The 25000-nt window shown below is 35.6% G+C and overlaps 1 protein-coding gene across 2 annotated transcripts in view; it reads left to right on the top strand.

The window, feature by feature from the left end:
* The first annotated feature begins 7793 nt into the window (after nucleotides 1-7793).
* Nucleotides 7794-25000, top strand: part of LOC143031966 (BTB/POZ domain-containing protein 6-like) — a 77519-nt gene continuing 60312 nt past the window's right edge. The window contains exons 1-2 of one of the 2 annotated variants that reach the window (XM_076196368.1): nucleotides 7794-7905; nucleotides 24896-25000. The exon at nucleotides 24896-25000 is cut by the window's right edge and continues 53 nt beyond it. In XM_076196368.1, the coding sequence (XP_076052483.1) occupies nucleotides 24916-25000 (85 nt within the window). In that variant the 5' untranslated portion in view covers nucleotides 7794-7905; nucleotides 24896-24915. The remainder of the gene's footprint in view (nucleotides 7906-24895) is intronic. The other variant, XM_076196369.1, reaches the window with a different exon arrangement.

Here is a 25000-nt window from a genome sequence, read left to right as displayed (position 1 = left end):
ACATTTCATCTCAAACACATTCAAACTCCTCTCTTCCTCTCTTATGTTCCATGTTTCTGCCCCGTACAATGCTGTTGGCACAATCACTCCTTCATATAACCTCCTCTTAGCATCCATTCCCAGATATCTATTTCTCATTACACTTTTCAATCCACCAAGGCATTTACTCGCTTCTCTCAATCTACATTCTACCTCCACCCCACTCCTCCCTTTCCTGCCACATTCACACCCAAGTATCTAAAACTATCCACTTCCTCCAGTCTTTCACCTTTAATGCTCACTTCCAGTCTGCTGTCACTCTCTCCCCTTGTACATCTCATCACCTTACTTTTGCCCACATTTATCTTCAGCTTCCTTCTTTCACACACCTTCTCAAACTCTGTCACTAACTTCCTCAATCCCTCCTCTGATCCTGCAACAAGCGCAGTGTCGTCAGCAAACAACAACTGGCTCACCTCCCACTTTTCTCCATTTTCCTTAATCGTCTCCAACCCCTGACCCACTACCCTTGCATTCACCTCTCGCACCACCCCATCCATGTAAAGATTGAACAGCCAGGGCGACATAACACATCCCTGACGAAGTCCCACCTTTACCTCAAACCATTCACTCTCTCCTTTTCTAATCCTAACACAAGCTCTACTACTCCCATAAAAACTCCTGACTACACTTAACAGCTTTCCTCCTATCCCATATATCTGCAAAACCTCCCACAGTGCCTTCCTGTCTACCCTGTCGTACGCCTTTTCCAAATCCATAGAAGCCAAAAAAAAAACATCCTTACCTTTTCCTATAGCTTTCTGACATATCTGTCTTACCACAAAGATCTGATCTACACAGCCTCTACCTGTCCTAAACCCACACTGTTCCTCACCAATTACTCCCTCTGTTCCTCTCCTAATCCTCTCAATCAAGACCCTCTCATAAGCCTTCCCAACTACACTCAACAAGCTGATCCCTCTGAAACTACTACACTCACACTTGTCCCCCTTTCCTTTGTAAAGCGGAACTATACAGGTACTCCTCCAGTCCTCCGGCACTCTACCCTCTCTTAAACAAACATTGAATAACCTCACGAGCCAGTCCACCATCACTGTACCTCCTTTCTTCAGACATTCTGCATGGCATCCATCCAGACCAGGTGCCTTACCTGCTCTCATCATCTTAACAGCTGCTTTCATTTCATCTTTCCCTATTTCTACTCCATTTTCCTCACTCATCACTTTCATTTTCTTAGCGCTTTCCACTGCAACTACCTTTCCCTCCCTATCCTCCTTCACATTTAGCAACTCCCTAAAATACTCTGCCCATCTTCCTCTCACTGCCTTCTCTTCCATTATCATCTCTCCATCTGCACCTTTTACCTTTTCATCTCTACTTAATTCGCCTCCTCTTTTTATTTTAATTTCCTCCCAAAACATCTTTTTATTACTTTCAAAATTTTCTGTCACACTCTTACCCCATTTCACATCTGCTCTCCTCTTTGCTTCCTTTATCTTATACTTAACTTCCCTTCTCTTTACTTTGTACCTCTCATACGACTCCCTCGTCCTAATTTGTAGCCAATCTATGAATGCCTGCTTCTTCTCTTCTACACCTTTCTTTGCTTCCTCATCCCACCACTCATTACCCTTCCTTCTATTTCCTCCCGCCCTCCTTGTTCCACACACCATCTTTGCACACCTTTGCCAGCGGCAAAGGCTCCGGGCAACATTTACCGAGGACCCAGAGACGGCAATGTATATATATATATATATATATATATATATATATATATGTATATATATATATGATTTATGTGTGTGTGTGTGTGTGTGTGTGTGTGTGTGTGTGTGTGTGTGTGTGTGTGTGTGTGTGTGTGTGTGCGTGTGTGTGTGTGTGTGCAAAGAATTCACAAAACACACGCGATAAACTATTTTTGCAGAAACCACCGGGAAATTGAAAAAAAAAAAAACAGAAACCGAACGCTTTCGTCTATTTAGACATTTTCAAAGGTACAAAAAAGCAACACAGAAAGAAACAATAAATACATAAGAAGACAAGGATACTCGGAGAGGTCCAATGTTACATTTTATCACACACAATTTTGTCAATAATAAAATGGTCCAATTTAAATAAACCCAAACTCAAGTTCATGTTATTTCCAAAATTTCTTTTTATAAAACAAGATTCAATAATATTTCTTTCTATAATATTATTACAAGTAATTATTTTAGAATTTCCCCAGTCAATATTATGACCATAATCCCTTTGGTGGACAAATAATCCACTGGACACTTCCCCCGTTCTAATACTTTATTTATGTTGGCCTATTCTTTTTTCTAAGCCTTTGCCTGTTTGGCCTATATAAACAAAATCACAGTTTTTACATGGTATGTTATAAATACATCCTTCTTTACTTCTTGGAGAATTTTTAATTAACAGACTCTTAATGTTATTATCATTTTTAGATACTATCTGGATACCAAATTTTTCAAAGATGCTAGGAAGATTGATTAAATTTTCGTGGTACGGAATTGTTAACATATTTTTATAATTAAATGGTTTGACCTGCGAAGTATTAAGAAAACATTTCCTAGCTTTGATCTTTGTCTTATCAATAAGATGTTTTGGATATTCTAAATTTTCTCCAATGTCATAGATGAATTGTATTTCTTGATCCAAAAACTCAGGGGAACAAATTCTATAAGCTCTCAGGAACATTGAAGGAAAAACTGACAACTTGGATTTTTGACTGTGATACGAGTAAAAATGAATGTACGAAAGGACATTGGTCGGCTTCCTGTAAATGTCAAATTTAAAATGTCTTCCATATCGGTGAATATTTACATCTAAAAATGGTAACATATTATTTTCTTCAACCTCTACTGTGAATTTAATGGAATGTACCAAATTATTTAAGTCTAAAAAAAAAAAAAAAAAAAGTATCCAAATGTTGATCATAAGGCCAAATGCATAATATGTCGTCAACATACCTGTACCAAACTGCATTAATTGGAAGAATGTTTGGTAATAACTCTATTGAAAAAAACTCCATATACAAACTGCTAAGAATTGGAGACAGACAGTTCCCCATGGCCATACCAAATGTTTGAGTATAAAAATTTCCATTAAATTCAAACTTAGAGTCTATTACACATAATTTAATTAAACTAATAATAGTATGAGCAGGGAGTGTTAAGTCATGTTTCTCTAACTTTTTTTTCTAGAAATCCTAACAAATCTAACACCGGGACTCGGGTGAATAAACTTTTAATATCGAAACTAACCAACTTAAAATCAAATGTGAGATTATGCCCAAGCAGCTTTTCGGTTAGGTCAACATTATCTTTTATATGAGACTGGGAAATTGTCCCAACAAGAGGACTGAGAAGAGACACTAACCATTTGGACAACTTATATGTGCAAGACCCAATAGAACAAGTTATGGGCCTAACTGGATTATTAACTTTATGAGTTTTAATTAGACCATACATGTATGGAAATGACGGAGATACAGTAACACAATTTTTCTTTATCAGTTCGTGAATTTAATAAGAAGCTTGAATTTTTTTTAAAAGGTAACAACGAACTGATAAAAAAAAATGTATTACTGTATCTCGGCTGGTGGGGATCTCCTGCAGGGAAATTAATCTTGTCCTACATGGAGTTTTCAGCTTTAAACAACGGGACTGAGTCCTAAAAAAAAACGTAGACTCAGAGGTGACTTGATACAGGTTTTTAAGATTCCCAAGGGAATTAACATCAAAAGTGCCAAAATTTTCACACTGAATGAGAATTAGACAAGAAACAATGGTCTCAAACTGTCCTGAAATAGATTGAGTTTGGAAGTGGGTAGAATCAACTTCGCCAACCGTGTAGTTAATGAATGGAATAAACTTCCTGCAGAGGCAGTGCAATGTAGTTCAGTTCAAAGCTTTAAGAATCATTTAGATAAACACCTAAGCAGAATGCTGTGATATAATTTATTCTGTATTATTTGTTTATTTGTTTTGTTATTGTCTGTTTGTTTATCGTTATTTGCTTTATTCTCATTTACTATTAGTTATATGTCATTTTAGGATTATTCACTATTTACCTGTTTATTATTTAACTATACCTATGCATTTATGTATTTTATTCATCATTGACATTATCATGATTTTTATTTGTAAGAAAATACACTGAGGATCCAATGCTTTGAGATTCAAACAATGAATCAGTTGGATTATAATTGTGTAGAACAGGTGCGTAGGCTGGCCTAAATGCCAGAGAAAGGGGAGGCAGTAAACAGAATAGGCCCCACAATTCCTGGCACCGGCCCTGATTCTGGTTGGCGCCATACGATTTGATCACGCTGAGGGAGGGAGGCGGGGACCTGGGCACTAACGCCCCAAAGACAGCGGCCAGGAACGAGAGAGCTTACTGGTTTGGGGTTAGCCTTATAAAAAAAAAAAAAAAAAAAAAAAAAAAAAATAATAATAATAATAATAATAATAATAATAATAATAATAATAATAATAATAATAATAATAATAATAATAATAATAATAATAATAATGATAATAATAATAATAATAATAATAATAATAATAATAATAATAATAATAATAATAATAATAATAATAATAATAATAATAATAATAATAATAATAATAATAATAATAATAGTAAATAAATAAATAAAATCGTTTCAAGGGAGGCTCCATCCCAACATCCATCTTCAGAGCAGTCGGCGTGTCATCTGGCCACCCGAAGAGAACTCCGTGGCCACTGAGGCCACAAAGTGTGTCAGGGTTGTTGCAACATTGTACTAAGATTGTCTGTTGCAGCATATGTTGGTCACTGGCTGAGGATTAGTGAGATTTAGTTAGGGGCCAAACATTTGAAATATTTGAGGAGGAGGGACTATGGTTTTCATATGTGCGATTTTTTTTTATTATTATACATTGTTTTGTGATATATCTCATATACATTTATAATCCCTCTCGAGGGATTTTCCTCCAAATACATTGATCTAATAGTACCCAGTGAAGGGACCTGTAGTTTGTGGGAGGAATATATTGGTGGAATAGCTACCAGAAAATGTGGAAGTTAAAAGATGTAAAAATTCAAGGTGTGGGGGGGCAGTTGCCCCCCCCCCCGACACACACACCTAGAGGCTACTGCCCTGTAGAAGCTGTGATGCTTTCTCAATATAAAAACCAAGACATCTCAGCCTGAGTGGCTTGTGTTGGGTGATGCACTTAACCGTCCACGCAAGTAAGCCTACATATCTTTTACGGGAAGAAAATTAGCCGGGTCTCTGACTTTCACCTTTGCTAGTTCTTGACGAAGTTGAAACGGACCCCACTGCAGAACCCCTCCTCCGTCGCTCTCTCTCTAGTGAATGGCTAAAATTCTGTGGGTTTTGGAGAAGGAAAAAATATATATATATATATATATATATATATATATATATATATATATATATATATATATATATATATATATATATATTTCTTTTCATTTTCTGCCTTGTTACCAAGATAGTGCTCAAATTACCCTAAAAGAGGGTAATTACCCCGCACCTGGCAGCACAACTCCTAACCGGATGGAAAATTGCATCGACACATCGTTCCAAACAAGTCCCAAAGATTAACCAAACAATTTATTCAAACATGAAAGGCAGATTCGCCAGCATTAGAGTAAAGAATATATCTGAATTACCTTGCAAACAAATTATGCAAGGTTAACTTGAAGCATTAACAAATTAACATTATGAATTGACTGTTTACATGTTCGAATAACTTGGATCCAAGCAAATAAATCATCTGTAGAGGGAAGAGAACTAATAACTAGTAGTTCGAAATTATAATAAATAAAAAATTGAAACAATTATCATAAGTTAGAGGTAACAGGGGTATCATATTTCGTATGCGTACTTCGCCAACCTTTATCACCTCGATGTTCAAAGTACATACGATCACGAACACGATCACGAATCCCTTAACCCATTAAACTCCGATGACAAGATTCTTGTCATTTGGTCAAATAAAACAAAAAACCATAAAACACCAAAATGTTTGATCAAACACCAGAAAAGCATGACGTCAGTCCTCGCTTCGCTCGCGAGCGAAGCGACGACTGACGTCATATTTTTCTGGTGTTTGATCAAACATTTTGGTGTTTTATGATTTTTTGTTTTATTTGACCAAATGACAAGAATCTTGTCATCGGAGTTTAATGGGTTAAGCCCCCGGGGTCGTAGGGGCACTGCATCGATTAACAATTCACCAGTGACCTCCATCTTTCACGGTCGTGGGCAAGGGCCTGGGTCTCTGCAAAGTTCTTCCCTGTCCATTCTGTGATATTGTCTACCCACTTCTTCCTCTGCCTGCCTCGTCTCCCCTTCCCCTGAACTGCCATACAACTGTATTCAAAGATTCATGAAGATAATGAATATGAGATGATGAAAGACGTAAAATAATCGAGATGCAAAAAACTATGAGTGGTATATACTTAAGTCATGTTAAATTTTGACTCCTAAGATTCATTGGGGTGGAGGGAGAGAGCAAGACGCTGTGCTTCCCACCACCCGTCCAGTATCAAAAGATAATCATATAAACCTTTCATTTTCTCTTTTATGTGTCACTTTATGGGATATGTGAAAGCACAGTCATATTCATAACTATTTTATATCAGAGAAGACATGTTAAATTTTACAACCAGCCTCATAATGACTGGACACAGCGATAATAAGTAAAATGCTATATAAACATTAAAATCATAGTCCATATCTTATACTCGCTATAATTTCTTTCTTTGTACTATCGAGATGAAAAGGTTTGAAATAGGTGAACAAGGACCGTTTCATTCCTAGATGTACATTAAACTCGCGTAACTTGTATAGTCACTGAGCTAAGTGAAGAATTATCTATATATTTCAAGGAAACTTGAGGTTTCAGCCAGCTCAGCGGGAGAAGGATGAGCAGGGCTGCTAACCGAAAACGCAGGATCGACTGAGATTCTATGAGTGAATTGCCACTAAATTAGAAATAATCGCATGACGCAGGCAACTGCATTTGGCCTTTATGAAGTCTTTCTGACAAATCATTGGCACCTGGAATCACCAACTAGGAAAAACAATTTATAGAACATAAAAAACAATATATAAAATATGGATAAAAAAACATAAGAAAATAAACTCTACAGTAAGATATAAAGAAAAACAAAAAGAATCCTCGAGGAACTGTTGATGTAAAGACTACAACTCCACACCTACATCTACATAATCTACCTCAAGTAAATTCAACTTTACTGCAACGATAAAAAATATAAAATGAATTAATATAAAAATGTACGTCTGGGAGTGGAATAAAAGATAAGAAATAATCTAGGCCAACATCATGCAGGAAATTCATTTAAGGCAAAGTTTAAATGGAGACCTATGAGCATAGATCCAAAACAAGCATACAGTAAACATACATATGGAATAATGTACCTAAGACTAAATATAGGTAAAACAGGTTTTGTTTCTAAATGTTAAAAAATAAAAATAAAATATGCTAAATACGCCTCTTTTTGGCAGATATTTACAATTTATCCGAAAAAATTTTCGAACTGGCAACTGTTCAATCAGTTGTCGTCATGGTCCAGTGATGTCACCTATATACTAATATAGATTAAGCAAAAGATCAACACATTTTGTGGTTCATTTCAGGTTGTCAGATTTTACTAAATAATTTTGCTTAATTGACAGATTTTTAAGACCCCAAGTCTTGTGGAAGTTTGTATTATTTAATGAAGTTACCCCTTAAAAACACATTTCCTATGATGAACCTGAAGCCACCTATTGAACCTTCTCTAGGTTACATTCTGTGTAGGTAAACAAGTTCAAATTGTAGTAATAACCAAGCTGAACTTGATTTACAGTATCAGTAACAGGTTTGTATTGACACTGATTTTACCATGAACATACTGCATGTGCAATAAATGATCTTTATTGGGCCAAAACATGTTACGAATACAATGCTTGTCATATCTTGTATACATCTTGGTTCTTATGTTTAATGGGGGGAAATTCTTGTGGAACTATAACTATTCTTCAGAAAAACTATCGGCTATGGCTGCTACATACCTTGAATATTTTTTGTTTTTGATTTATAAATGTGTATTGGCTTTCTTAAGATATCAACTTCTATTGTGAACTTATGTCTATGGACCAGTCCAAACGTCCTAGGTTGCAGAAACACCCATGGCTCAAATGTCCTAGATTCAGGACATTTTGGCTGCATTCTAATATACCACTTTTAGGTGATGTCTTATTACAACTTATCTTATTTTAGTTAAAACTTTTTCACCAAGTCAAATATTAAATGTTAGGAATGGTAATTTATAGTTTCACCCAACCAACGATTTTGACATGTGGCTTATGCATTTCTGGTGAGAAATGGTGTGATATGAACGATGGTGTACATTATTTCCGTCGCAAATGCGTACTTTTTAAGTAATTAAATATTGAAGTTATGCACTTATGCCTACATCTCCCCAGCACTAATAAGTCGAGTAATGCGCGTTGCAAAACAGGTGTAAAATGAACAAGAACACTAAAACAACATGTATAAAAACATAAATTTCACCTTTAAGGGCGGGAATTGCACCGGGAAACGTGCGCGCAGCCGTATTTGTTTACCAACGATTCGAAATATTTTTCGTAATATCCGCTACATTTAGCGAAGCCGCCCGCGCATGTTGTTGTTCAGGAGCGGTACCAACGAATCGCTAAATTTCTCGCTATGTCCGCTAAATTGATCAAATTCCACTCCACCCGCGCTAAAGTTGCTAACCGTAAAATAGGGAATAAATGCATGAGGCTTGGAGAGGACCGATGGTTGCGAGTTTGTGTGCAGCTAACGTAACGTAACGTAACCTCAACTTAACTAACCCTAACCTAATCAAACCTAATCTAACCTAGCCAACCCTAACCTAACGTAACCTAACCTAACCTCAATGTAACCTAACCTAACCTAACGTACTCTAACAAAACCTATCCTAACTAACCCTAACCTAACCAACCCTAACCTAACCAACCCTAACCTAACCAACCCTAACCTAACCTAGCTTGGGGGCTTTGCCCCCCCAGACCCCTCCAATCCGCACAAAAGCACTCTTAGCGTAACTTAAGATCTCTTAAAAGTATCAAAAGTAGTATAAATGTGTGTTTACGTATGAGAACTAATAGTTAATAAAGTGAATGGTAAGCATATATTCCGGAAAATAAAAACCGATTTCCGACCTGTTTGACAACGTACGTTACTCGATTTTATAACCCCTCCCCCCCCAAAAAAAAAAAAAAAAAAAAGATTGTCCATATATCCCCCAAGATCGTTGGGGAGGGGATGTAGGCATATCGCTAGATGTAAGCATTAGTTGAAATATTAATTACTTGAACACTACGCATTTGCGACGGAAAAGATGTACACCATCAACCAAGACACAACATATCTCAGCAGAAACCCATAAGCCACGTAAGAAAAACATTGGTTGGGTGAAACTAAAAGCGAAAAATTTAGTGATTCGTAGGTAACACTGCTCAATAATAACAATGGCGCCCGGGCTCAAAGGTGAAATTTATATATTTTCATATATTTTTTATGTATTCTTGTTGATTTTATACCTGTTTTGCAACGCGCATTACTCGATTTAATAGTGCTCCCCACCCAAAAACCCCGATTTCCCACAGGTCACCCCAGATCGTTGGGGAGATGTAGGCATAAGTGCATAACTTCAATAATTAATTACTTGAAAAGTACGCATTTGCGATGAAAATGATGTACACCAACATTCAATACACAACAGATCTCACCAGAAACACATAAGCTACATATCAAAATCGTTGGTTGAGTGAAACTAAATTGTCCGGAATTTTTTTTAATTGGGCACATGTATGTGATTTAGCATTAGAAAATTAAATATTAGTTTTATGAATTATAATAAATGAATGTAATATGTGATTTCCTTGGCGGAAACAAATAAAACACCTTGCTACAAGCAAATGTACTAACGAACAAAGCTGCTAGGATACAGTCGAGATGCCATGATGCCTGTCCAGTCCAGTCACTGACAGTTAGACGATGGCTTCCACATTGTGGACCAGGTGTTGTCCAACTCCAGGTGACATTAATTTCAATAAGTGCTGTTACATAGACAATAGGGCTTCCTCAGACATTATGAAAGAAAACGGGGTTCTGCCATTGTCTGTTAATCACCCGAGGTACAATAATAATCAGGGGCCGTATACACAAAACTTGTTAGCACTAACAAATAGCTGTTAAGGGTAACAAATTCCTGTTAAGGCTAACATTTAGCTGTTAAGCACTAACAGTGATACAGAAAACTTGTTAGGGCCTTAAAAGTACTGTTAAGATAAAAGTGCTGAGGAGGACTATTAAGCTCTTAACAAGTTCCTGTTAGTAGAGAAGATGGCGGAGCAACAACAACTAAAAAGATGACTGCGAGTTTATCGACAGCGACGGGACATATTTAACGAGTACAATGATGACGAACTCATCAAACGCTTCAGAATGAACCGTGCTGGTATAATAAAAATGGCTGATTTAGTGAGGGACAAACTTCAATCCCGAACAGAACGGAATCGACCACTGAGTCCTGAGACGGTGGCAATTACCCTATGATATTTAGCCACAGGTAAAATGCAGCAGTGACGAATTTGGGACCTCGCAAGCATCAATCAGCCGTGTCATTACTCAAACAATTGATGCACTATCAGAACCAGATATTGTAACTCAGTTTGTAAAATTCCTATTGACTCGCCAAGAAGTGCAAGTAAAACAAGCAGAGTTCATGGAAAACTGTAGGTTTCCCGGTGTTGTGGGTACCATAGATGGCACAAACATTAGAATTGGGGCTCCAAGTGTCGATGAACAATTATATGTAAACAGAAAACAATACCATAGCATCAACGTGCTTTGTCATGCCTCCCTCTTATCCTTGTGGTTTAAACTTGGCTTGAATCGCCCATTTATTATTATTTTTTCTCCATAATCACGTTGATCAAGAGGAGTGTTTCCTCTTGTGACCAGTTTGGCTTCCTTGTCTTTTTCTGTGTTTCTTCTGCCATGTCTATGTCCTCTGAAATTATTGTTGAGTCTTCTGTCGGAAGATTTGTCTGTGGCACGGCCGCCTGTACAATGCGCCTTCGTCCAAAAATATGTCGTTGGTTAATAAGTACTTCTAAAAACCCATACATACGATATCTATGTGCTATCATGATACTTAAATAATAAATTGTGAACAACTGCATTAATAACACTGTTTTATGTGTGCAATTTTTGATAATACGTCCATTTACATGTTCATAAGCTGCTAACTTCAGCGCTGTTTAGCGGTACTTGACAAACAACTGTTTGCTAGCTAACAGTTGTTAGTTAAGCATTGGTGTATAACTTTTAGTGGTTTTCTGTTAGCTAGCAGAGATTGTTAAGGCTAACAAAAAAGTTTTGTGTATACGGCCCCAGGGTGTCAGCATCCATGACGAGGACAATGACCCAGATAATCTTTAGAATTTGAGGTACTGAATTACTAAATATAGGTTATGTAGGTTAGAATAGACCAATTTATCATCCTTTCATTACTTCGACCTCACAATCTATCAGAACCAACATGGCATATCTTTCAACCACCGTGACTTAATTAGTAAATCGGTTTTAGCAAAATTTTTGTTATTATATTTCTGCAAAGAAAATCACATATTAACTTTGATGTATTCTGATTGACAAAATAATTAATTTTCTATTGCTATTATCACATTATGTGCAGTTCTAAAAATTTACCTAAAGTTTGATTTATTTGTATTTCATTAATTCATTATAAGTTCATATTTACTTGATTCATAGTCTTGATATAGACAAAGAATTTTAGGTTCATTAGCAAATTTCTGTTTATTTAATGCAAGTTAGTTTGCATACAAGTCATATATGTATATATGTGTGTTAGAAAATTATTTCTATTTCTTATTCACTGGTAAGAACTGGTCAAAGTATCTCACTCGATATCATATGAACTGCTCAGACTTTGAATCCTCAATTGATTAACACAACATGTATCAAAGTACTCAAGAATGAAGTGGAGTATACTTTGTTAGGTTAAAGTAATTTTCTGTGTTTTCTTGGTTGATAATAAAAAAAAAATTATCTTATAATATGTTCTGAAGCAAAATAACTGACATATCAGGTGTTCAAATGGGTGTGTAAAAGAAAAGTTCAAAATCTTTTATTTATCCTTATGCTACAGGCTAATAGAAAAATTTATTCTTTTAAGGTTGTCAGACACTTTTTCACTTAATGTTGGCCTGGGAAGTATCAAAATATACAGATATATATATATATATATATATATATATATATATTATACATATACATATATGTGTGTGCACTGGTGTGCGTATGTGTGTGTGTATATACATGTATATATATATATATATATATATATATACACATATATATATTATATATTTTATATATACATATATATATATATAATATACATATATATATATATATATATATTATATATATATATATATAAATATAATAATATATATATATATATATATATATATATATATATTATATATATATATATATATATATATATGTATATGACACACAGGAAACCCACAGTCGGAGAAAATAAATTTCGAATAAAGAAGAATCCTATATTTCGGCTATCAACTGTTGCCCTCTTCAGGATAGTACATAAGACAGAGAACAGAGGGGACCTATAAGCTACAGAAAAGAGAAGGAATGTGGACAGATGACCTCACTCAGGCGCAGGACAAACTGGGGTGGAGGAGGAGGGAGGGGGTGAGGTGAGGGGGGTGTGGTAGCTCCGTACCAGTTTGCTGACAGCTGCGCGTGAAATGATGTCAGGAGTCCACTCCCCTTTAGAAATATTAATATTAGGGCATTCCTCAATTAATGCTGATTCGACTATTTTTCTCCTGAAACCGCAGTGGGACTTGAACACTAATCTGGCCTTACCCTAGTTGAAAGAATGATTCTTATTTTTGACATGAAGAAATACAGCCAAATTTTCTTGCCCAGGTCAATTAGGTATGGGCAAGAAATATCCCCCCTTTATATATTGGTATTATATTTGCTCTTTTCCATTTTTTTTTTTTTTTTGTAACTTTTTCTTCTTTCAATGTATTTTGTCTGTTAGTTCATTCCTGCATTCTCTCAAAATCCAGTTTGCTATTTCATCTGGTCCATGCAATTTTCTGACATCAAGATTACTCAAGTGTTTCATTATTTCATTCCTTGTCACTTCTATCTCTTTCATTGGGGGGACTTTCTCCTCCCATTCTATATCTCTAGGTTGGATGTTCTCCCTTGTAAACACTGATTTAAAATGCTTGTTCATAATTTCTACAATTTCTATTTCCTCTGTGTATTCAACTCCTCCTTGGTGTAGTTTCTCTAATTCTTGTTTGTTTTCAGTTTATTGTGTGTATACATGAATGTGTGCATATATATATATATATTTTGTGTATTTACCTAGTTGTATTTACCTAGTTGTATTTTGCGGGAAGGGGAGCTATGCTCGTGATGTCCCGCCTTTGTATCTTGCAGTGTCTAGTTTGTTTTTAAACTCATGAATGGTTTTTGCGCATACTATTTCAATGTCCAGTTTGTTCCAAGTGTCCAAAACTCTATGAGGAAAACTGTTTTTCTTCAGTTCTCTTCTATAGCTATGTTTTTTTATTTTCTTTCCATGTCCTCTTGTGTTTCTTTTGTCCCAGTTAAGTAAGTTCTCTCTATCGAGTACCTCTGTGCCTCTCATGATTCTGTAGATGGTCAATAGGTCACCTCTCTCTCTTCTTTGCTCCAGTGTCGGTAACTCCAGTTTAGCCAATCTCTCCTCGTATGATAGGTTTGCAAGTGCAGGTGCCATTTTTGTAGCTGCTCTTTGGATTCTTTCTATTTTCTTTATATTCTTTTTGGTACTGGGGGACCACAATGTCGCCGCATACTCTAATCTAGGCCTTATCAATGTAACCAATATTTTTTTTATCATGTCTTCGTCCAAGTATGTAAATGCCACTTTTATTGATCTTAGCAAGTTGTAAGTCTCCCCGACAATTTTGTTAATCTGTATATCATAGGACAAGTCGTTCGTGATAATTACTCCCAAATCTTTTTCGGATCCTACTTTCTTTACTTCTTTGGGTCCAATTGTATATTTTCCTGATATTCTGTTTTTGCTTTTTCCAAACTCCATTATGCTACACTTCTTAGTATTAAAGTCCACTTCCCATTTCTGACTCCAGTTCCATACCCTATTTAGGTCTTCTTGCAGTGCTTCACAGTCCTCATCAGTTTCTATTTTCCTTAGCAGTTTGGCGTCATCGGCAAAGAAGCTCATGTAGCAGTTCACGTCCTCGTCCATGTCATTCATATAGATAGCAAACATTATTGGTGCCAGCACAGATCCTTGCGGTACTCCACTGATCACCTCTTTCCAATCTGAATATTTTTCTCTGAGCACTACTCTCATCTTTCTACCAGTCAGAAAGTCCTCTATCCATTTAAGTAGGTTTCCTTGTATTCCTCCTATGTGTTCCAGTTTTTTTAGTAGTTTTCTGTGTGGTACTTTGTCAAAGGCTTTTTGCAAGTCTAGGAATGCACAATCAGCCCATCCATTTCTTTTTTGCACTATGTCTATTAGTCTTGAGTAAAAGCATATTAAGTTTGTGGAGCATGATCTTCCTTGTCTGAATCCGAATTGTCTTGGGTTTCAGGGACTGTGGGAAGTGCTTATAGGTGAACGTGTCATAAAAGTTGTTCAATTTCTTTGGTGAACTTATGTATACTTACTCTATCGGAAAGAGTATTATTGCATACTAAATTGTTTTAGTAACATGTATATATTACGTGTAGTTAATTTTTTTCTTTCTTTTTTTTATGATAGTATCTGTAATCATTGAAGTATCCACAGGCATAGGTAATCAGCCTACTATGTAGGAAATGAAAGATTAGAGTCTTGGAAACAACTTCATTGAGTTAGATTTTTTCCTACTCTCTTTTATTCTTTTTTATGATTTTTTTATTTTGAATAGTAGAAACTTCAGTGAAAATCTGCTATGATAAATTAAACAAAAAAAATAAGTTACAGTTTCCTTTGTTTTTTCCTGATCAAATTAAAGAATTACTCTTTCTCTTTACAAATTCGAAAGAATGAATGAAATCGGACAAAAAGAAACAGAGCTATGGCTATTTAAATATAAAAAACATAAACTTTTCAGGAGAGGCATTTAAAGTTTAAAGGAGCGCACCGGCATTTAAAATCCTCCGGCCGCGTACTCACTCGTGACATTGTCTATTTTTTTACGTTTCCGTTTAAAACTTTAAACAAAACTGAACTGGCTATCGAAAATTTGACTTAATTTCAATATACAGAATGTTTTTTCATGCAATGGGGTTGCCAGATGTCGCCAATAATTTATCTATTTCATTTTATATATAAGAACAGAAACGGAATTGAGCTGTAATATTTGGTCGAAGTGTTACAGCCATCATAGAGAATCTTTTGAATACCTGTTGGTAGAATAAAAGATAATACGATCGCATGCATGACTGGTAGGCTAACAGATACGCGACAGGGCGACATCCTTTCTCCTTTAGCTTTGAAGAGATACTGAGATCCTTGTGGTGATTGACGATTAGTGTTGGGCAAGTTGCCAGATATCTCCATATATATTAATTATAGTAAACAAAACAGAACTGGGTATCAAAATTTTGACTTTATTTCAATATACAGAATGTTTTTTCATGCAAGGGGTTGCCAGAGGTTGCCAAAAATTTATCTATTTTATTTTATATATAAGAAAAGAAACGGAATTGAGCTGTAATATTTGGCTAAAGTGTTACCACCATCATAGAGAATCTTTTGAAATGTTTACCTAAAATTCGTTGATTTTCCAGAATTTTTCGTGTTTTCGCGCCCTACAGTCCCTTAATATGTCATTGTCTTCCAGATGTTTTACCCATCTATTCTTGATTATTTTCTCACAAATTTTGGCTATGGTGCTTGTTAGTGATACTGGCCTATAGTTGGTGGGTTCTTCTTTGTTTCCTCCTTTGTGTATTGGTACAATGTTAGCGTTTTTCCAGTCCTCGGGTATCTTTCCTTCTTTGAGTGAGCTGTTTATTAAGATGTGTATTTTGTCTGTTAGTTCTTCTTTGCACTCCTTTAGAATCCAATTTGCAATACCGTCCGGGCCATGTGATTTTCTGACATCCAGCCTTGATAGATGTTCTGATATTTCCTTTAGTGATGCTGTAAACTCATTCATGAGGGGAGATTTCTTGTTTTTATCTATGTGTGTGTGTGTGTATTTACCTAGTTGTATTTTACGGGAAGGGGAGCTATGCTCGTGGGGTCCCGTCTTCATATCTGTGTGTGTGTGTGTGTGTGTGTGTGTGTGTGTGTGTGTGTATAAATATGAATGTGTATGTATCTTCTATAATTGTCTTTCTTGATTTTCTTTCCATGTCCTCATGGATCTCTACCACTCCATTTTATCAGATCCTCTCTATCAATAATTTCCATGCCTTTCATAATTCTATAAATAGTTATCAAGTCTCCTCTCTCTCTTCTTTGCTCCAATGTCTGTAGTTCAAGTTTTGCCAGCCTCTCCTCATATAATAGTTCTAAGAGCATTGGTGCCAATTTCGTAATTGCTCGGTGACCACATCATCGCTGCATACTCCAATTTTGGTATTATCAAAGTGACTAATATTTTCTTCACCATTTCTTCATCCAGGTATGTAAATGCCACTTTGATCTTACTAAATTATAAGTTTCTCCAAAAATCTTGTTTATATGTTTCTCAGGGGACATATTATTCATAATAATGACTCCTAGGTCCTTCTCTCTTTCCACTTTTCTAATTTCTTCCTCTCCCAATGTATATGATCCCACTATTCTTTTTTTGCTTCTTCCAAATTCCATTATGCTATGCTTCTTAATATTGAATTCCATCTACCACATCCTACTCCATTCCCATACTTTATTGAGATCCCTCTGCAGTGACTTGTGATTCACAATCTTCTTCAGTGTTCACTTTTTTTCAACATTTTTGCCTCATCTGTGAAGAAGCACATATAACTCCCAATTCCTTCATCCATATCATTAATATATATAGCAAACATTATTGGGTCAAAACTGTTCTTTCTAGAACTCCACTTATCACCTCATCCTAATTGGAATGTTTGTTTTGCTATCACCACTCTCATTTTCCTTTCATTCAAGAAGTCTTCCATCCATTTAAGTAGTTTGCCCTATATTCCTTCTATAGTTTCTAATTTCTTAAGCAATTTCTTATGTGGCACCTTATCAAAAGCTTTTTTCAGATGTAGAAAGGCACAAATCAGCCCATCCATCTCTTTCCTGTATTATATCTATTTGTCTTGAATAGAAACACATCAAGTTTGTGACACATGATCTTCCTTGTCTAAATCCAAACTGCCTCAGATTTAGTACCGTAATTTCGGTGTATGACCCGTGGATTTTCACTAAGGTGTAAGGGGGTGCAGGTCATATAACGGTGCGGGCTATAGTCCGAAAAATACGGTACATTTTTTTTTTTTCGAAATGCTTTACCCATCCAATTTTGATCATTCTTTCACAAATTTTAGCAACTGTGCTTATAAGAGAGACCAGTCTATAGTTCGTATGATCTTTGGTTCCCCCCTTATATTGGTACTATATTTGGTCCTTTCCAATCTTCTGGAACTTTTCCTTCCTTCAATGAATGGCTTATTAGACTATGTATTTTGTCTGTTAGTTCATTCCTACATTCTCTCAAAATCCAGTTTGCCATTTCATCTAGACCATGTGATTTTCTGGCATCGAGATTAGTTTCACTAATTCTTGTTTGTTTTTCAGTTTGTTGTTTACAAATCTATAAAAATAGTTTTGGTTGATCTTTACATTTTTCTTTGACATCTTTTTCTGCACACTTGTACATATTCATTTCTATAACCAGTATTTATTTTCCATTTTTCATTTTTTTTTTTTTTTTTTTTTTGTCTTTCCTCCATTTTATCCAAGCTTTATGCCTTTCATCTTTTAATTCGCTACATCTTTTGTTGTACCAACATTCTACATATCTTTTTCTTGTTTTTGTCTTGGAACAGACTCTCCACTCCTTCCTTATAAATTTTTGTCAAAATTTTCCATTTCTCTTCTACTGTTGTTTCCTCTTTGTCCTTTCCCAGTCTGCTTTTTTTTTTCTCAATTTATCAATTTTTTTCCATACATTAGTCTTCCCTTTCTATATTGTTCACTTTTTTCCCATGTCTTTTTCTTCATTTAGTTCCAGTTCAACTAATATGAGGACACTTTTGCTTAATGGTGTCTTATATTCAATCTTGTCCACTATCTCAGGTTCTGATGTGATTATTAGGTCTAGTCTCGACGGCTCTTCCTCATTTCTATACCTAGTTTTCTCTTGTATCCATTGCGTCATTGTATGTTCTATAATCATATCAAGTAGTACATTTCTCCATAGGTCGTCTCCACCCTTCACTGTCATCCCCTCCTAGCAGATTTCTTTACAGTTAAAGTCACCTATTATAACTATTCTTCCTCCATCTTGCATTATCTTATTTAGTGTTATCCTTGTGTCTTCTAACATATTTTTGTGTTCTCTCTCTTCCCATGAAGCCGTTTTAGGAGGTACATAATTTACCATAAACTTCCTGCTCCTCTTGTCCCTGTCCTCTGTTTCCATCATAATCATCTCCATTCTATTCTTTCCATGTGTAACTTTTCTCACATTTATATCCTTCTTAGTCAGGAACATAACTCCACCACCTTGTTTTACTTCTCTGTTTCTAATCCAATAATTATATACACCATGTCCTACACTGTTGGGTGGTAATGGACCTTTCAGTTTTGTCTCCACAATTCCCATTATGTCAGGTTCCTTTTCCATCAGGTAATCATTCAGTTTATTCAAGCCTGTTATTAATCCATCTATATTTGTGAAGGACACTTTTAATTTTCTGTTACCTCCATCCTGTTTTCCGTTTCCCTTCCGTTTTTCTCTCCTATGAACCATTTTCACACTTTCATATTCACTACTCTCCAATAGAATTTCTCTTTGCCTGACTCTGTTCTGTTCTAGTTTTTTCCTTAGCTTCTATTCTTTTTGTTTTCTCTTCCTCTCTTTCCTCTTTATTAATTTCTCTTTTTATCCATACCTATTTGTACTGATCACTTTCTGCTAGTTTTCCTGTGTTTGATAAGACATTCTCTGCTGTCATTTGTAACCTGAATTTAACCTTAATTGGTCTGGTCTTGTCTATACTGTATTTCCCTAGTCTATATATTTCTTTCATTTCTTTCCCTATTTCCTGTTTAGTCCCTTGTTCACTCTTTCTTTCTCATCTCTTACTCTTTTAGTCCTATTTGGACTATGTTTCTCTTCCATTCCTTACATAATTATACATTTCTTTTTATTTGCTAAGTCTCATACTATATTCTCCTTCTCTCTCATCACTTTAATAACTGTGTCCTTAATGTGTTCCTTCATCTGTTGTTTCACTATATCTCTGAATTCAATTTTGCTATTCTCCTGAACCTTTTTCCATCCACTTACCTCTTTTGCTATGGACTCTTTATTCTTTTTATTATTCCTCTTTAATTCCTCACTCACATGTTTTACTTCTTTTAACTGTCTTTTTAGTTCCTCTATTTCTTTATTTAGGTTTTGGTTCTCCTTTTTTAGTTCTTCCAATTTATCAACTGTTTGTGTAATCAGTGCCAGTTGACTAAACCTAACCTCCCATGATTTGTTCATTTTTTGCTATCTTTTCCTCTAGACTTGCTAATTGGGGGAGGTTGTCACCTCCTCCCTTATCAAATCCATAGAAATAATTATCTCCACTTTCTATTGCGCTGCTATTATCTATGTTTCTAATTTCTATGCCTTTACTGATTTCTTCGACTTCACCTGTGTTATCTGCACATCTCTTGTTTACATTCCTTCTGATGCCTGGGGCCCGTTCGTCCCCTTCCTCATTTTCTTCCATTTTCTTCCTCCTTTTTCTTTTCCTTCCCACTTCACCATGAGCTTTCCCCTTCCCTACTAATACAACACAGGTACTCCCTCGTTGAAATTCACGAAAATTGCCTTTCTTTCCGGAGTTCCAATCTTTGCCTTCAATTTGACGATCATGTGTATTTACCTAGTTGTACCTAGTTGTATTTTACGGGAAGGGGAGCTATGCTCGTGGGGTCCCGTCTTCATATCTCATTTTATCTAAACTATTTTTAAATTCATGTATTGTTTTTGCACACACCACTTTCTCATCTAACTTGTTCCAACTGTCTATTACTCTGTGAGGAAAGCTGTTCTTTTTCAAATCTCTTCTATAGCTGTCTTTTTTTATTTTCTTTCCGTGTTCTCTTGTATTTCTGTCATCCCATTTTATCAGATTCTCTCTATCAGTAATTTCCATGCCTTTCATGATTCTGTACATAGCTATCAAATCTCCTCTCTCTCTCCTTTGCTCTAGTGTCTGTAGTTCAAGTTTTGCTAGTCTCTCTTCATATGATAGTTTTGAGAGTGTTGGTGCCAATTTTGTAATTGCTCTTTGTATTCTTTCAAGTTTTTTTTATACATTTTTTTTGTACTTGGTGACCATATCATTGCTGCATATTCCAATCTTGGTCTTATCAGGGTGATTAGGATTTTCTTCACCATTTCTTCATCCAGGTATGTAAATGCAACTTTGATTGTTCTTACTAAATTATAAGTTTCTCCAAAAATCTTATTTTTTTATGTTTCTCAGGTGACATATTATTCATAACAATGACTCCCAGGTCCTTCTCATTTTCTACTTTTTTTATTCCTTCTTCTCCCAAATTATATGATCCTGTTATTCTGTTTTTGCTTTTTCCAAATTCCATTATACTACACTTTTTTATACTGAACTCCATCTCCCACTTCCTACTCTATTCCTGTACTTTATATAGATCTCTCTGTAGTGATTCACAATCTTCTTCTGTTTTCACTCTTTTCAATAGTTTTGCATCATCTGCAAAGAAGCTCATATAGCTTTCAATTCCTTCATCCATATCATTAATATATATAGCAAACATTATTGGGGCCAGTACTGTTCCCTGCGGAACACCGCTTATTACTTTATCCCATTTTGAGTGTTGGTCTCTTATCACTACTCTCAATATTCTTTCTTGCAAAAAGTCTTCCATCCAATTAAGCAGTTTGCCCTGTATTCCTCCTTCAGTTTCTAATTTCTTAAGCAACTTCTTATGTGGTACTTTGTCAAAAGCTTTCTTTAGGTCTAGAAATGCACAGTCCGCCCATCCATCTCTTTCTTGTATTATATCTATTAGCCTTGAATAGAAACATATTAAATTGGTGACGCATGATCGTCCTTGTCTGAATCCAAATTGTCTTGGATTTGACACTTTGTTTTTTTTCTAAATATATTACCCATCTACTTTTGATCATTCTTTCACAAATTTTTGCTATTGTACTTGTTAGAGAGACTGGTCTATAGTTGGTAGGTTCTTCTTTATTTCCTCCTTTATATATATGGTAGGTACTATATTTGCTTTTTTCCAATCTTCTGGAACTTTTCCTTCTTTCAAGGAACTGTTTAGTATGCTATGTATTTTGTCTGCCAGTTCATTCCTGCATTCTTTCAGAATCCAGTTTGCTATTTCATCTGGTCCATGCGATTTTCTGACATCAAGATTACTCAAGTGTGTCAATATTTCATTCTTTGTTACTTCTATTTCTTCCATAGGGGGGACTTTCTCTTTCCATTCAATCTCTTCAGGTTGTATGTTCTCCCTTGTAAACACTGATTTAAAATGTTTGTTCATAATTTCCGCCATTTCCATTTCCTCAGTGTATTCAACTCCCCCTTGTTTTAATTTCTCCAAGTCTTGTTTGTTTTTCAGTTTATTGTTTACAAATCTGTAGAATAGTTTTGGTTGATCTTTACACTTTTCTATGACATCTTTTTCATATTTTCTCTTTTCCTCTCTGCATGCTTGTACATATTCATTTCTATAACCGGTATATATTTTCCATTTTTCAGGTCTGTCTTTTTTTCCATCTGGTCCAGGCTTTGTCTCTTTTGTCTTTTAACTCCCTACAACTTTTGTTGTACCAGCATTTTACATATTCTTTTTCTTGTTTTTGTCTTGGGACATACTTTTCTACTCCTTTTTTGTAAATTTTTGTCAAAATATTCCATCTCTCTTCCACTGTTGTTTCTTCCTTGTATATTTCTTCCCAGTTTTCTTGTTGAAAGAATTCTCTTATTTTATCAAAGTTTGTTTTTTCATACATCATTCTTTTCTATATTGTTCATTTCTTTTGATATATTTTTCTTCATTAAGTTCCAGTTCAATCAATATGTGGTCACTTTTACTTATTGGTGTTTTGTATTCAATCTTGTCCACTATTCTAGGTTCAGATGTAATTATTAGGTCTAGTCTCGATGGTTTTTCATTTCTATACCTAGTGTTCTCCTGTATCCATTGTGTCATTGTATGGTCACTAATCATCTCAAGTAGAGTGTTTCCCCATGAGCCGTCTCCACCCTTTACTGTCATTTCTTCCCAGCAGATTTCTTTGCAATTAAAGTCGCCCATCATAACTATTCTTCCTCCATCTTCCATTATTTTATTTAATGTTATCTTTGTGTCCTCTAACTTACTTTTATGTTCACTCTCCTCCCATGAGGCTGTTTTTGGAGGCACATAATTTATCACAAATTTTCTGCTCTTCTTATCTCTGTCTTCCACTTCTATCATAATCATCTCTACTGTATTCAATCCATATATGACACCCCTCACGTTTATATCCTTCTTAGTCAGGAACATAACTCCACCCCCTTGCTTTTTCTCTCTGTTTTTAATCCAATAATTATATGCATCATGTCCTACACTGTTGGGTGGTAGTGAGCCTTTTAATTTTGTTTCTACAATTCCCATTATGTCCGGTTCTTTTTCTTTCAAATAATCATTCAGCTCATTCAATCCTGTTATTAATCCATCTATATTTGTGTAAAACACTCTTAGTTTTCTGTCACTTCCATTGTGTTCTCTGTTTCCCTTTTGTTTTTCTCTTGTATGTCAAACTGCCTTAGTTTCATATTCACTACTCTCCAATAGAATCTCTCTTTTTCTGACTCCGTTCTGCTCTCGTTTTTTTTCTTAGCTTCAAGTCTTTTCTGCTTTTCTTCCTCTCTTTCCTCTTTATTCATTTCCCTTTTTATCCATACCTTTTTATATTGTTTACTTGTTGCTAGTTTCCCTGTTTTGGATAAGATATTCTCTGCCGTCGTTTGTGACCTGAATTTAATCTTAATTGGTCTGGTCTTATCTGTACTATACTTTCCGAGCCTGAATTTTTCCTCAATTTCCTTCATAATTTCTGGTTCATCTTCCTGAACTAATTTTAGTAAACTGCTTACTTTTTCATTTTCCTCATTGGTTCTTGAGGTTCTATCTGGGTTATGTTTCTCTTCCATTCCTAATCTAATTATACATTTCTTTTTGTCAGCTAAGTCTCTTACTATATTCTCCTTCTGTCTCATCACTTTAATAACTGAGTCTTCAGTTTGTTCTCTCATTTGCTGTTTAATTATGTCAGTAAATGCAACTTTACTGTTTTCTTGAATTGTCTTCCATCCCTCTCTGTTTTCTTTATTATTCATCTTTAACTCTTCATTCTCCTTTTTTACTTCTTTTAACTGTCTTTTTAGGTCTTCTATTTCCTTAGTTAAGTTTTTGTTCGCCTTCTCTAGTTCTTCCAATTTTTCAACTCTCTGTACAATGTTGTTAACATGACTGAACCTACGCTCCCAGTCCTCGATCATCTTATCGAACTTCTCTTCTAGTCTTGTCAGTCGGCGGGGGTTTGTGTCCCCCCCACCGTCTTTAAATCTCTGGAAAATATTCTCATCACTTTCTACTGTATTGCTCTTATCTATACTTCTAATCTTTACATTTTTATTAGACATTTAGTCGTCGCTCAGCTGGTCGGGGGGCCGTTTTTTGGTGTTTACATTTCGTTTGTCTGCCTGGGCCAAGTCTTCTCCTTCCTCATTTCCTTCCATTTCCCTCAGCAATCCCTCCCCTTCTCTTCTTTCCCTACTTTCCCACTACCCCACGAGCAATTTCCCCCACCCTGTAAATACAATAGGCACTTCCTTTGCTTTGGGATCCACGAAACTTCACTTTTCTTCAGAACGTTCTCTAAGCCGTCCGTTCGTTGAAGTGTGTTTGTGTGTGTGTGTGTGTGTGTGTGTGTATGTGATTCAAAATGGTCTTGGATCACATGTTGAATCATGATCAACAGCTATTTCCCTCCCAGAAGAGAGCTCAGAGCTCATATATGACCGACCTATGGGTAATGCTGTGACCTTACATACACACAGACACAAGAATTGAGGTAACGACTAGCAGCACAGCAATACTGAAATTATTTCAGCCCTGGGCAGGATATAAACTCGGGCCATCGTAGTGTCTTCTATGTATGTGTGTTTGTATAGCATTCTTATAGTTGTCAAACTTCTTTGTAGCATTCTCAGCTTTTCCAATAATTATTTTTCCTTTAAGAGGATGAGGGGAAATTAGGTTTCCATAATCTTCCCTTTATTTCAACATTTTGTCTCCAATAAGACATTATTAGGATTAACTTTAATAATAGAATAAGTACAATGGATAGGTAGGCCTACACGCTATAAGAAAAATGCAAATGATACAAGACATTAAATAAGAAATTTCTCATTTATTGTAGGGAGGGAGACTGACCAACCAAGTACCTTTGTTAATGCACAGCTAAACCTGTTGACATTTCCAGGCAGCAACTGAAGAGTTAACATGGACGAAAAGGGAACCTTGGGTGGCCAGCCATGGCAGATGGTCTTGAAGGGCAACATGGAATACTTGGAGTACTTGCACACCT

Source organism: Oratosquilla oratoria, chromosome 12 (genome assembly GCF_046742065.1).
Source record: "Oratosquilla oratoria isolate Oo_2021 chromosome 12, ASM4674206v1, whole genome shotgun sequence".
Lineage (NCBI taxonomy): Eukaryota > Metazoa > Arthropoda > Malacostraca > Stomatopoda > Squillidae > Oratosquilla > Oratosquilla oratoria.
Note: the sequence above shows the minus strand (reverse complement) of the source record. Positions and strands in the feature narration are given on the sequence as shown.